At 38.5% G+C, this 16,012-nt stretch overlaps 1 protein-coding gene across 3 annotated transcripts in view; it reads right to left on the bottom strand.

Annotated features, from left to right (window-relative positions):
* Positions 1-16,012, bottom strand: part of LOC136863459 (myb-related protein A) — a 289,002-nt gene that overhangs the window by 71,843 nt on the left and 201,147 nt on the right. For all 3 annotated transcript variants that reach the window (XM_068226482.1, XM_068226481.1, XM_068226483.1), the window contains exon 10: positions 11,464-11,751. In XM_068226482.1, the coding sequence (XP_068082583.1) occupies positions 11,464-11,751 (288 nt within the window). The remainder of the gene's footprint in view (positions 1-11,463; positions 11,752-16,012) is intronic.

Raw genomic sequence — 16,012 nt, 5'->3', positions numbered from 1 at the left:
GCACTGCCAGTGGTGTAGTGCCAGCTGGCTTGTTTGCTAGTAACTTCCAACTACGTCATGCTCTGGTGAAGTCATCAGCCCTCCATCATATTTTACATGGCTTTGGAATGATTTAGAGGATGTTTAATGAACATTAGTGAATTAATGGATTCTTCTTCTTCTTCTTCTTCTTCTTCTTATTCTTTGACCACATAAGATCACTTTAGTGAGTCCATCATTCAGGTCTCTTTGAAGGGATTGTTCAGGCTTTGCGGTCCTCCCAGTACTTCTTGAGACACTCCGATCTTCCGAGCCCTTTCCTCAGTCGAAAATGTGTGTGTTATTGGTTTGTTTTGTGTAAGTATCAAGCAGAGGTTTGTATTCTTGCGATTTGTATTCAATTTTATCTTATTTGTGGTGTCTTCTGTTGTAAGGCCTATTTCCTTCAGATCCTCTCTTACTTCTCTGATCCATTTACATCCTGTTGTGGTAGTTTTTGAGACGAGATTGTGTTGTACTAGTTGTTTCAGAAGTCTCGAATCCTGCATCCTCATGAAATGCCAAAGAATCCCAGTCTCCTCTTACGCATAGTATCTGTAATGGGTTCCAGCTCTTTGTACACGACTTTGTTAGGTATTATCAGCCATTGTCCATCTTTCTGGTATTTTTTGTTGATGCAGGTTCTTCCAATCCTCCTTTCAATTTTCTGAAGTCTGTCAGTCTTTGATTGTTTATTCAGGTGAAAAAGTGTTTCTGCTGCATTATGGATTACATAATTTAAATAATAAATAATAATTAAATAATAATAAATAATTAAATAATAATTTAAAGGTTACATGTGGAATACAAAAGATTGAAACTACAAGTAAAGAGTTTCAAGGAAGAAAAGGAGAAATGTTGGGGGAGTCTGCCAACAAAATTGAGCAAGATAGTCGAGGAAATCAGAAACTATTATACAGAGTAATAAAATCGAAAAAATAAATCAAGAAAAATTAAGGCATTAGAAAGAGAGAGGCGGGTCCATAGTACATGACAAAAAGGGTCTTCAGAATGTGATGGCGAAGTATTTTGAAAAACTTTATAATGAAGATGACTGCTTTGAGGAAGAAGGAGATAAGAAAATGGAAATAATAGATGGAGAAAAAGAAGAGAACCCGATAATATGGTCGGAACTTGAAAGGGCACTGAAAGCAATGACCAAAGCAAGTGGAAAAGATGAATTCAATGCTGATATGATTAAGGCAGCAGGAAGCATTGGACTACAGTGGCTATACAGAGCCCTCAATGCCATATGGAAGGATGAAAGGATACCTGAATATTGGCAACAAGGAAGAATTGTACCACTGTTCAAAAAAGGAAATAGGAAGAAATATGAAAATTATAGAGGTATAACCCTATTATCACAGGGCTAAAAATAATGGAGAAAGTCATAGGCAAAAACTGAGGGATATAATAGAAACACAGAGGAAGAACAATAGGGCTTTAGACTGAACAGATGAACAACAGACTTGACATTTACAGTGTAGCTGTGATTAAGTTCATTAAGTACCGTAATTTACATTCAAGATACAGGTTTTTACTCTAATGGTCTTATTTATGCACAAGTTATTCATATTTTTTAAATTGGGAATCATTTTAAGAATTTTCAACTTTTTAAACAATAAATAATTGTAATGCTACCATTTTTTTTCAAAAATTCTGAAGGTATTAACTATGAATTTTGGAAGATCCCTCCCTTTTAATTGATTCAATGTATGAATTAATTTGTTTTTAACCTTTTAATTTATTTAGATTCTTTTCAGTTTGTTTTCTTTGCTTAATGAATGTTCATTACTATCTAAAAATTTAAATTCTTCCTTCATTAAATTTTTAATGCGGTTTAAACTCACTAGTGTATTAGACCCCCCCCACTGGCTTTTTGAGAAGAATGAAAAAAATTCATCAGAGGAGAACGATTCCGCTTCGAAGCAGCTACGAGCCTTATGCAGCTCTGATGACAACCACAGAGACATGTGTTTAGTTTCGTCCGCATGATCCACGCAATGAAAACACATTAAGTCATGCGGTACATCTGTGTTTCATAGTTAAGAAATTTCCACCTTCGTAGCATAGGCCTACTGCAGCTCTGACGACGTTGCACAAATAGGTGAATAGTTTCGTGTTTGACCTGCGCACTGCAAGCACACATCAGTCATGTATGTATGTCTGCGTTTTGTAGTTAAGAATGTCTACCAGCGTAATGGTTAACACAATTACTGTAGCTGCCATTCTTGGGAGCTTAAGTATGATTCCCGATACCGTACTGCCAGAGATTTACGAATTGCAGGAAGGTTGATTTACGGTAAAAATGGTACATGCAACTCCCTTCCACTGGTGGCCTGTCTAAAAACGAGCAGCACCACCACCTCGGGATGAGGAAAATAGTTTAGTTAAGAAATATTCACGGTTGTTGCTAGGCCTATTAATATACGCAGGCGAGATCATTAACAAGGTGATCATTTAATATCTTGTAACTCAGGCCAATATAGGGTTTTTGGGGAGATAAGTAGGTTTAGAACATAACAATCCAATCACAATTGTTTTACTCACCAACGTATGTAACAAATAATAATAATAATATTGATTTTTTATGTCCCCAGACGCCAAACAAAACATACTAGGGTTAATAAAAAATGGGAGACAATGAACGTACAAAATTAAACATTATGATAATAAAACGCATTACCGCCACACCTGTAGATATACATAAATGCGGCTAACTTTCCTGTTTATTATTTTTATTCTTTCCATCGTGGAACTTTTGGCACAATCCGGGCAATACCATAACTGACCTAAACAATGCGGTCTCTCTCATCTCATTTACAGCTTTTTAGGTAAATAGTGATGTGATAAATGTAGAGAACAAGTATGAAATATACTTAAAAATAAGGGTGTGGCTTTCAACAGCCGCAGTTATCAAAAGAATGCTTCCAGTCACAATGTACTACATTCAGAAATACAACTATTACCATATGCTAGTCACCAGCTGGTGGTTTGGCATGCTTTCAACAACACTGCTTTATTCAGAAGGAGTGGCTTCTGCTACACATGCACCTGCTGGGAATATCAGAGACCATCTCCAGAAACCACTTAGGAATAGCTACACACAGTTTAGACTCTATAGTGTGGAATAAAACTATTTTTAAAAGATTCAAAAAACAAGACCTTGAATGCTCTCGGTCTCGATTGCAGTGCATGGCTGATGAGATGGCAGTGAAGATGACGTCACTTGGAATCATGACACGCCAGTAGCAGGGAAGTTAGCAGCGCAAGACAATTAAAATGAAAGCAGTGATCGGGTTTACTTTGTGGTAGGCCTACTGCTCAGCTGACATAGACAAATGACTGGCCATTGAGTTATTTTGTATCAATATTGCATAATATAATACAATAGCCTTGTCCCTTTCCTCTACGGGACGAGTATGAAGCGAGACGAATCTTCGTAGCGAGTTTTTACAACCGTATGCCCTTCCTGACGTCAACCTCATCGGAGGAATTAATAATATGCCACGAATAACATGATATGAGCAACGAAAATGGATTATATTTAATTTATATGCAGGCCTAAAAGTCGTGTTCATCATTTATTGACCTTTTACTTTTAGCAATACTGCCTTCCAATGAAAATAGTCGGTATAACTAAAATACATTCATAGGTTTGTTAAAGAACAGTGTTCAATCCTTCTGCCCCTGATCCACCCCTGTTGAGGTTTTTTTTACCTTGGTTTGCCCAGATTCCATTGCTTCCCAGTCCTGTTCCTTGTGTTTTGCCGACGCCTACCGTAAGTTGTTGGTGTGATTTCCACACAAAGTGTGATATGATAGAATCTGATGCAGTTCTTTGAAAATCAGAACGTCATTCTATTTTTAATTAAATTGTATTTCTTTAAATTGTATTTCTTTTATCTTTTTTGTTGTTAAATGATTTCTTTTTTTTTTAAATTTTATCCTGAATTAGTTTTGACAGGCTGAAGAACCGAACCGTTTTAGATTAAGTCAAAAACTGAAAACAAATGGCTTCCAAAATATCAAAAGAATTCAAATGTGCAATCCGTAGTAAAGTTGTCACAATTCCTTTGAATGAGTTGCCAAGGGTAAACAGGTACATCATTTCACACTACAATGCACGTTAGTAGGCTAATGGAAAGCATTTTCAGCATTTGCTGTAATGTGGTAAGTAAATTTCATTATTCCATAGCTGTTTATTTTACCACAAGAAGGATCACAGCTGGTGTCTGCCTTAGTGCTTGCAAGATCCGGCAGTTGCTGTGCGCAAGACCTGAATACGTTAGTAAATATCACCTCGTATAAGGTACCCAAGGGTCAGTAGATGATCAATGGCCTCTCAAACTGGTGTGCTAAAAACTTGTCAGAAAAGGTCATGTGGCATGGTCAACTCTATAAATATATGCTGATAACTCATGGTCATCAGAGAGAAATTTGTTGGGAGTACTTCTAAGTAAAAATTAAAATAGGAGAACTTTCCCAACAAACACAGAAATGGCTTGCATCATTGACCTAGATTGACTTTAAACATTAGCAGCCCACAAGCTTTCCTGCAGAGGAAAAAAAAAGTGCACACTCACTCACTCTCTCTCTCTCTCTCTCTCTCTCTCTCTCTCTCTCTCTCTCTCTCTCTCTCTCTCTCTCTCTCTCTCTCTCTCTCACCAGTATTTATCATTGCGAAGGTGTCATAAGACGGTGTTAAGTGTATTTCAAGTGTGCATTCAGTGGTGTTTTAACTTGTGCATGTGCAGTGGTACTTTAATTGGAAGAAGGTATCGTGATTCGTAAGTAATTTGCAAAAGTTTATCGAATTACAATGGGTAACTCACGGAAACAAGTGAAGGCTAAAGCCCGCATCGCTCAGCCCGCGAGCAGGAGTGCCACCCCACTCTCTAACGGCAAGGAAATAAACAGTGACAGCCCACGCTCTCATGTGGCAACTGCTGAAACTACGCGGGAACAAGTGAAGAACACCAACCGTTCTGTAAATTCACAGAACAGCGCTGCCAACATCTTGGCCTGTGATGATCAGTGCACTCCATCGGACACTTTGCGAACCAGTGTAAGCAAGGAGGTTATAGATACTACGGTGTCGCTAACGTTGGATAACCTCATTAAGAACAGTTCACTCCTCGACGAACTTGTAGACAGAGTAGCCGATAAGGTCATACAAAAACTTAAGGAAAGTATTGATTTTAATACTGATGTAATAAGAGAATTAAAATGTGAACTCAGCAGACGAGATGAGGCAATAACTGAACTTCAACGGCAGTTAGATAGGACAGATGAGTTGGAAAGTTATCAACGTCGGAACAGTTTACGCATATTTGGAGTACCTGAAATTGCAGGGGAAGACACGGACAAGCGCATTCAGGAGATTGCCACTCGGGTCAATGTTCCACTTGATCCAGCGATGATCGACCGTTCACACAGAGTTGGTACCAGAAGTCACAACAAAACCAGGCCCATCATTGTGAAATTTGTTTCATACGCCTACCGAAATGCAGTCTTCAAATCAAAGAGGCTGTTAAAGAACAGCGGTATAACTATACGGGAGGACCTAACTAAGACCCGTACTGATATTCTCAAACGTGCTGTGAGCCATTTCGGACTAAATTCAGTGTGGACTATGGATGGTGTTATAATGGTGCGCGCTGGTGATGTGAAACATCGAGTGAAGACTGAACGTGACCTTGAGGAACTGAAGAAACGCTACCCAGCTCCACTGAAATGATGCGGTGAGATAATTCGTATTCCTGTGTATCACTCTATTACTGGAAATACGTAGGACGAGAAGTAGAGATAATTCTGGCGAGGCTAACAATACAAAAGTCTCTCTTTCGCAACCATTCTATTTAGCGTAGTATATTAGTTATAATTTTTTAATACTTAGAAATATCTACTAATGCGATTCATTTTATACCAATTTTCTACTCATTTATTTTTCTCACTTCATCACATAATTTCTAAATCCTTAAGTTATTTTATATTTGTATAGGCTACTAAAATCATCGTACTTCTTTGTACGATTTGCTATTGAACTATTGAACCCTTTGTACCATATTGTACACATGACAAGTAATGAGTGTGTCTTATCTGATTTACTATACGATGTTAGTGTGAGAAACACAAAAAATCTTAAGGTCATTCATATCAATTCTCAGTCTCTTGTCGACTCCTCCCATATATCTGAGTTCCGGCACATTTTTGGCAAGAGTTTGTTTGATATTATCGCAGTCAGTGAAACATTTCTTAAACCTTCAGTACCAGATTCTGCCATCTGTCTCGATGGGTATAATATTTTCCGTAACGACAGATTAAACAGAGCCGCTGGTGGTGTTGCAGTTTATTTGAAGAATAGCATAAAATGTAGTGTACTTAGTAAATCTCCTGGAGAGTACAGTAAGAAACCTGAGTACATAATCCTTGATTTAGCCCTTTCAGATACTAAAATTCTTTTCGCTTGTATATATCGTCCACCAAAAGTAGGGTTCATGGATACATTCCTGAATGATATGTATTCTCATGTTATGAATTATAAATATATATTCGTTGTGGGCGATGTTAATGCTCGGTTCGGAACTGGGGCGTTTGAAAGCGAAAAAATACGTGATGTGCTCAACGCTTGTAACCTCGACTGCCTTCCATTCAATCCAACCTTTCATACTGCCACTTCCGATAGCACTCTCGACATAATCTCATCGAACTGCAATGAGTTGGTAGTAGAATACGGACAGGAACCAGCTGCCGGTTTTTCTGGTCATGACTTGCTGTATGCTGTATTCACTTTATCCACGCCAAAACAAATTCCTAAAACTATTCTTGTTCGAGACTTCAGTAAATTTGACGTGAACAATTTTCGTGCTGACGCTGAATTACTACCCTGGTATATGTTTTTTCAGTCTAATGACGTAGATCAAAAAGTATCTCTCTTCAACAGCTTTGTACTTTTACTCTATGACAAGCATGCGCCACAAAAAAGAATTCTCGTAAAACACCGGTCATCACCATGGTTCAATAAGCGTATTAAGGAATTGATAAGCAAACGGGACAGAGCTAGGAAGAAATTTATTAAAACTAAACTTCCAGATGATTACGAGCAATTCAGGATCTTACGTAACGAGACAAAACAAGTAATTAGGAACACTAAAGTGAAGTATACGTACAACATCTTCCGTAATTGTAAGAGCACCTCAGCTTCTTGGCGTGCTGCAAAATCTCTTGGTATTGGAGTCAGTCACTCTCTAGATAGCCAGATGCCTGTTACTCCATCTGAATTAAGTGAATATTATATGACATCAGTCTCTAACTCCAACTCTCCGAAAGTATCAGAGACTGCCAAACATTATAGACATCTCACTCCAAGTAACAGAGATAAATTCTATTTCATGTACGTACACCCTTCACAGGTAGAAAAAGCAGTCAGATCAATACGAACTAAAGCTAAAGGTCCAGATAATATTCCAATATCCATGATTTCTACCTGCATGGACATATTTCTTCCTGCCCTTGTGCACTTATTTAACTTCTCTCTACAGAATGGAGTTTATCCCTCAGAGTGGAAGCGTGCCAATGTACGTCCTGTGCCCAAAAAGAAAATACCAACAGTCTGTAGTGATTTTAGGCCTATCAACATCCTCTGTGCACTTAGTAAGGCACTAGAAAAAATTGTTCATGAGCAGATATGTGAATATTTGTCTAAATACAACATTCTAAATCCCTACCAATCTGGCTTCAAGAAGGGCCATAGTACTACTACTGCTCTTCTGAAGGTTACAGATGATATACGCGCGGCCACCGATAAGAGGCAGCTTACTATCTTATGTCTCTTTGATTTCTCTAAGGCATTTGACTCTGTTAATCATGAGTTGTTTCTTGCTAAGCTGAAGTCAATTGGCTTCTCCCAGAGTGCTCTGTCGTGGTTTTAATCATATCTATCAAATAGATCACAAAGAGTCACGTTCGTTGACGGTCGATTCTCTAGCTGGGAATCAGTAAACTGTGGCGTACCACAAGGATCAGTCCTCGGTCCTTTATGTTTTTCTATTTATATTAATGACATATCTGAAGTCTTTAAAAGCAGTAGCTTTCACATGTATGCGGATGACTTACAAGCTTACTTCCACTTTTGTCCCACTAACGCATCTTCTTCTATAACGCATTTTAACCATGACATCTCTCGATTGATTGAATGGAGCGCAAATCATAACCTCCAATTAAATGTGGCTAAGACCCAGCTTATTTGCATAGGTTACACAAAACTCCTGAAAACTGTTGACCTCAAATCCCTCCCAGCAATAAAAATTCTAGAGACAGATATTCATTATAGTGACACCGTTAACAATCTAGGTCTAATTTTCGACAGAACCTTATCCTGGTCTGATCATACGTCAAATGTAATCCAAAAAGTTGTGTCATCCATGCATATTTTGAAACGTAACGTGTCATGTACACCACCTTTCATGCGAAAACTACTTGTTCAAAGTCTTATATTTCCAATAATTGACTATGGTTCAGTCGTATACAACGACTTATCTGAAACTTTGAACATAAAACTACAGAGGGTACAAAACGCATGTGTTCGTTACGTTACAAATGCCAGGCGTGATGAACACATAACACCCTATTACATACAGCTACAATGGCTGAAACTCCATGAACGTCGGGAATTCTCAGTAGCTGTTGCTACGCAGAAAATTCTCAAACTGAAGACACCATCCTACCTTTATAATGCATTTAAACCTATGGAGTCGGTACATAACAGAGATAATAGGTTTACAAAAACCACCCTTCAAATTCCCCTTCATCGTACCACTAAATTTAACAAATCCTTTGTTTGCACTGCATCACGTATCTTTAACGTCTTTAATCTTCACCGTTTCGCAAGTAACACTAACTGTACCCAACTAAAGCAGTTCTTAACATCTATCTTTCTGGAGGAGTACACAAGAGGCTGAGATCAGGCATTCTTGTGTCGAACAATCAGGAATATGTATATTTAGAAGAAAATTGTTTCTCTGCTTTAGCTTTATATTCTTTAAACCCATGTAGTCCAGAATAACAGAAGGGCTTAATGATTTACTTTCTTACTTATTATATAATGTATGTCTTAACCTTACTGGATTTGGTATCTGTATTTTCATTTTTTTTAAGTTTCTTGTTTAGTTTAATACTTTAATATTATAAAAATGTAGTTACTGTTTTCATAAATCTGCATGGTATTAAAAGAAGACGCTGCATAAAGGGGCTTTTCAGTCTCAGTGGCATGTAAATCATGATCAATAAATTCAAATTCAAATTCTCTCTCTCTCTCTCTCTCTCTACTAGTCCCTGACACTTTCACCGTTTGTATGCAAGTAGTGCAAACTTCTCCTTTCTCCTCTGATGTACAGAGTTTGTCAATTAGAAGGATTTGTATGCAAAATCAAGTTGAAACTGTACAATCTTACAATACAGTGGAACCTCGATTCTCCATTTTTGGAGAGACCACTGAAAAAACGTACAACAAGGGAAATGGGAAAATCCGGGAACGAATGAACCATCAATAATTTGGCTAAACATCACAAAAATGAAATAGGTATACTTATACTCTTACAAACACCCCTAAATCAAACCAGACTACAGCCCCAATGGGCCTACCAAGTGATCGCCCTCAGTCCGAAGACCTGCAGATTACGAGGTGACGCATGGTCAGTGTGACGAATCCTCTCGGCCGTTATTCCTGGCTCTCTAGACCGGGGGCACCATATCACCATTAAATAGCTCCTCAATTAAAGGTACGGTAATTGCAGAATGCTGAACCTGGAACCAGTCCTCATATCCAGGTAAAAATGCCTGACCTGGCCAGTAATCGAACCCGGGCCCTTCCGGGTGAGAGGCAGGCAAGTTAGACCGCGGGGCTGGCTTCAAACGTTTATTACCGGTACGTGACTTAAAAATCTCAAAACTTTACATTTAGTTTTACCGGGGAAACTTCGTCAGTTTCCTCTGAATACTTCATCATATTCTTTTGAAAACTTTTTTCATTTCAGCAACTTTGATCAGCCAAACTCTTCGAAAAATCTAATACCCGTAATGCCAAGCCAAACAACAATCGACCACAAGTAGTTTTTCATTCTCTAATCTACTAAAATAAAGCACATTAGATACAAAAGCGTCCAACATGATGGCAAATTATTATTTTTTTTTTTTTAAATCTTCCATTGTACAGTAATTTGGTCACCGGTATACTGTCCCTAGTTAGTTGATGGAACTCTTGTACGCGTAAATTAGGCCTACATCAACATTTTTTAAAGGTTATGTTGAGCTCGAGAATATGGTTTCGAAAGTATCAATCCTCAATTTCTCGAATGCATTATATTTAGTTGTGCCCGTCACTAATCACAATCAAATTGGAAAAAGGAAAGATATCATTAACACTTCTAAAATTACGATTATTATTGACCTTGAGCTCAGGTGTACAAGTCGCTATGAGTGCGAAATGATACAAAATTTTAAAATGTAACGTGAGCATATATATTAACACAAAAACATGATATTCCCAGTCTTATATTAGGATGAAAAAAGTAATAGGCAATCCCAAAACCTCCCATGGCTTTATGTATGTACTGTAAGGTGCAACATCTGTTCTGGTCTCGATAACATAATCGTATACGATAATATTAAAACACTAAATTAGTGTTGCTTAAGAACGAGCAGTTTCAATTCCTGCCTAAAAGCCCTGAGGGAAATGCCGAAAACCTGTTCGGCGATACACTCTGGAAAAAAAAAAAAAAAAAATGTTAACATCTAACCCTGGACATAACGTAGACGTTTTGCAAGTACGAAACTCTTCAAATAGAGCTGTCGAAATGCACTCTGTCTCCTTCCAACTGTTGTGGGCACTCTCTGCTTTATGATTTCCGAGGATTCTCTACACAATACTACCCGAATGCGATGCTAAGATGATCCTTTATGCAAGTTCACCGCCGATCGCTTTTCCAGTTCAGTGCTTCTTCAAATTACCGCAATGACAGAATGTCAACACCACGATCCTTATGTATGCCGTAGCCTTGTTTTTGTCAGTTACAGTTTCTTGAAAAACGCTTGAGCGAGGATTTAGCGTTGATGGGACTGAAATTTCTGGACGGTTGGACCGGGAAATTGTTTCTTCGAGGAACGGATAATGTGGGATTTTTGCAACGTGATTTAATTAGGATACTAGCGGGACCCTAAATTTGAACGAATAATATGGGGAAACGTAGTTTCCGGGAATGTATAATCGAGGTTCTACTGTATTAAAATTTATTGAATCTTTCACTTGGTGATCATTAGAGCCAGGTAAATCATCCGGCGAGTTTAAATTTTTCATAAAATGGAAACAATTTTGCTACCCAAATACAGTCTTGTACAATTCATTTCAGATGTAGAAGTAAATTTTGCCCAACCAGTAAAACTTACCATGTACTTCACAGCACCACTCTTCTTTTCTAGCTCAGCCAGAGCATCTTTGAAAGGTGTTGGTGTTCGAGGAGTGTCCAAAACTGAACGCCGAACTTTTGTAGGCGTACAGAAGTCTCTACTCTGACTGCCTCTGAGAGGCATCATCATTATAGGATTGGGAGTACAAAGAGAACCTGGACTATTCTCAACACCTTGCAGAGGAGTTGATTGAGCTGGTGCCATACAGCGCTTCACAGGTGTCGATGATAAGTTTACATCAAAAGACAGACTTGGACTATTTAAGAACTGAAACAAGAAACATAGCAATGACAAAATGTACCAAAAGATTAAACTGAACAAGTAAGGTAACCAAAGAATCAAAATATACAGAAGCAAGAAATGTTAGTTGCCATCTCAATAACACAGTCATTAAACAGTTGCAACATTTTAATGTATAAATTTGCCAAAATACCATGAATTACACGGCAGTCAGATGAGAGAATTAACATACAACACTAATATACAGCTACTGAAAAAAAAATTTCACGCATCAAGAATGAAAGGAGGGAATTGTATGAAACCTGATATGGACTAGTGCAACAATATATGTAAATGAAAGCAATATCACAGCAAAATTGTATAAAAATGACCACCCGAACTGAGGCTCCAGTAGCCTGTTAGTCCACCCCAGCTTGAATACAGGCTGTAATAAAGGCAGGCATGCAGTGATACATGTTTTGCATGGTATTCTGTAGCACATCTGTCCATATGTGCTGCAACTGGTTCTCTAGATATTGTAAACTTGTAGGATGCTAAAGTTGGCATCCCAGGTGACTCCAGACATGTTCGAATGGTGACATATCCAGGATCAGGGAGGGGTCACAACAGTGTTACAGTGCTGTTGAGGCAATCTTGTGACACCCTTGCTGTGTGCGGTTGATCATTATCCTGCTGGAATAGACCGTTTGGAAGCCCTGCCATGAAAGGCAGCACATGTGGCCTAAGGATGTCCCGCACACATTGTTGTGCCATTATTGACCCTTGTATCACAAGAGGATGACCGTATGCCGTAGGTGATGTCCCCCAGATCATCATGCCAGCAGTGGGAGTGGTGCATCACGCCACAGCAAACGCAGGATTGAGGTTCGCAGCAAAAGGTATGAAGACATCGCCATCGCCAGAGCACAAAGAGAAACTATATTTATCACTAAAGACAACCCAGTTCTAGTCAGTAGCAGCCCAAGTTTCTCATTCCCGACACCACTGCAAATGTGGCGACAGTGGTTATGTGTCAATGGCAGGACATTTAATGAGTGCCATGAGATCAAATATCCTTCAACCAAGTACCTGGAAACCATTCGAGCCAACAATGGGGCCTGTGAAGATGGTGTTACCCGTCTCCGGATGGCAGGTGACAAAACGTCTAAATGTGAATGTGCTACTTGGAGGATCCGGCCATAGTCTCTTCTGGTGGTACGTCGAGTGTCCTGAGCCCAGTCACAGTGTGCGTGGACTCTCAACACATTTAGTTGTCCTAACATGTCAGAACGGCATTGGTGGCTAGCGATTTGCCAATACAACCATCCAGACCCCAGTTTCCAATAACGTGTCCTCTCTCTAACTCTGTTAACTGGGTAAATTCTCCTTCAATTGTGTCGAAGATTCACGTCAGGTGGTCGACACTGTTTATGTAGCTGGAAACAACAGCCCACTACATTCGAATAGCCTGTGCAAGCCTTTTTATAGGCCATGCACGAGTGTAAGATCACGGCCTACAGTGGCAAAACCATTCAATTAATGTTACTATGATGATCACTTGACTATCTGCCCAAGACGTATGCCGATGTTTATAGCAAACCGACAATTCATTCTTGATGTGAGATTTTTATTTATTTTTATTTTGTTTATTTTTGTCAGTGAGTGTATTAACTGTGACAACTCAGCGATACAAATACAGTCCAACAAAGCCACACCATAATTTAAGTTACAATCAGGAACTGAACAGTAACCAATACCTTTTGGATTCCGTCTGAAATGTGAAGTTTCCAAGCAGCCATGATCACTTAGAGTGGAATTTAGGCAAAAACCTTTTTCTTTCCTTTTTTCTTTTATTTTACCACATTCACGCTTGAGATTTAAATACAGTAGAACCCCACTTAACCGAACTTCGTTTAACCGAAACCCAGCTTAACCAAAATGCTCTGGCACAATTGTAATTTAATATTTTGTTTTTGTTGTAACCAAGGTTGAGATTTACAAAACACAACTTTATTATTCGCTTCAAATGCAAAATACACTATTTACACAAATAAAACTGAAATTTAACTTGAAGCAAAATGGATTAGGAATCTTGAGAAAGAGTCTATCTTTTGTACACTATATACAAGTTTGCAGTATTTACATCCACTTCTATCTTGAAAAGATAGTCCTTGTGATATGAAAGTCGATAGTCGAAAACTATCAGAAGTACTGACATAAATGTTTTGGAAAGTCCTTCCTTGCTGAGTTCATAAAAGCAAGTTCAATGTTGGAAGAATTCTTACTTAGCGAAACCAAGGGAGCTTGAATTAATTAGGGAAATATTACGGTATGTAATAGTATGACTGGATATGGGCAGCGGAATAGGAGCGGTGACCAGAGGTGAGACCTCGTACTGCCAGAAATTCAGTCCACCTGGTCGAAGCACATTTTCAAGAGGAGTAGCCTCCGTGCTCGACGTAGGGTGTATTCTGGAGCTGGACACCGGGGCAAGTGGGCATCTGGACAGGCTGGGAGTTCCTCTTTATAGTACACACACGACTGTTCAGGCACGCGCACTGAGGGCTGCGCGTCGAGGCTAGGAGAATGACACTTGGCGCGCGTGTAGCTGGCTGGCGGAGCGAGAAGGGAGCGCCGGACATACAACAGTTTTTACCCTCTCATTCTTAGCCGTCGATGTTAGTAATACAGCTGTATAAGAACCTATTTATGGTAACCTAAACGCCACTTTTTGGAGTCTTTAGTTTTGCTGTCTAGTGATCACTTACTTGCATAACTGCTACCTTCTGAGCAAGACAGTAGTGATTCAACAATTAATGAACATCAGATTTCCTAAATCCAGAAATTGCCCCTTGTGATTCAGATTCTTAAAATTAAAACTGCAGAAGCTCAGACTTCTTTGCAGAAATTTATGTCATGAAATTTCAGGTTTGCTTCCTTTTTGTTGTCTTGTAGCCTAGTTTCCACCATAAATACAATGTTGGCAGTTATCTGATGGCTTTCCTACACCAATCTAATTCTTTTGGATGTTAACTTAAAGTGATTATACAAGCATAGTTAAGTGCACTGAAAATTAAGCACACCAAATGAAAATGTTCCACAGCAAACTTAAACTAAAATAAAACTTGATATCTGACATACCATTGCATTGCATAACAGGGTAGTATTCCGAATAATTATTTGAAACTGTTGCTGTGGAGATTTAAAAAAATGTTAAATATCTCACCATCTCACAAGCAAGACTAAACATCAAGTGGTTAGTTAAAAGAGAGACAATACTTGCAAAATCTTTGTTGCCTATCTCAGTGCAGACCTAGTTATGATTTCACAATAGTTTTTCCAACATCTCACTTGGTATAACTGTCCCATCCTTCACCTACATAATAGCGACCTCCTGTTCCAACTTCCATCAAATTATGTACAGAAGGAAACAGATTATGCAAAATAAGAGCCTTGTGAACATCTGTCATTACACCATTGTCAGGGCTGGGGAAACTATGGTCAACATAACTGTATGCTTGTCCTTTTGTGTTTTTTTATGTTTGTCCTTGTCTCCTTTATACGTGCTCCTTGCTCCAATACTGACCTATCATAGTGTTTGTCCTATCACGTTCTTTCTTTCTCTCTCTCTCTCTCTCTCTCTCTCTCTCTCTCTCTCTCTCTCTCCCCGACTTGATTTGACACTTGTTTGATCCTTTTCAATACTGATATCTGAATACCATTCTGTCGGAAAACCTGCGTTGTGATGACCTAATACAGTGTGTATTTGTAATTCATTGGGTCAGGAACTGGATAAGAAGAAGCTATAACCCAACAATTCTTACATTCATCTGTAGTGGAAATCTTCAATAACCACGTCCACAACAGTTACGCCAGGTGTTGACGCAGCAAGAGAACATCCAACAACAACAAAAAATACAGAAAAGCAAAATATTCCAACAACCTACACCCCAAACAAGTGATTTATATGTATAATTTTTTTAAATGTATTACTTGTACTTCTAGGCTATGCAACTATTAGCTTGCAACTACTTAATCTTATTATCTTTTCCAGCAACAAGACATGTTTACAAATTCATAAACATATCAGTATAGAATACTGTATTAGTACATAAATCCAGACAAACTTCAAACTTTATTTGATGTGATTTGAGAATACTGAAGATATCTCCTTCACTGGACAAGAATTAAATTCAATTTTCAGTAATGTTTTTGTTTCAGCTTTTATACCTCAACATTTTATATACTGTTAATTGTGTTCAACAGCACTAAATCTTACACTTTCTCATGGGAAACAAGTTGATGCTGA

Source organism: Anabrus simplex, chromosome 2, assembly GCF_040414725.1.
Source record: "Anabrus simplex isolate iqAnaSimp1 chromosome 2, ASM4041472v1, whole genome shotgun sequence".
NCBI classification, from domain to species: Eukaryota; Metazoa; Arthropoda; class Insecta; order Orthoptera; family Tettigoniidae; genus Anabrus; species Anabrus simplex.
The sequence above is the reverse complement of the archived record's forward strand: the minus strand, read 5'-3'. Positions and strand labels throughout refer to the sequence as shown.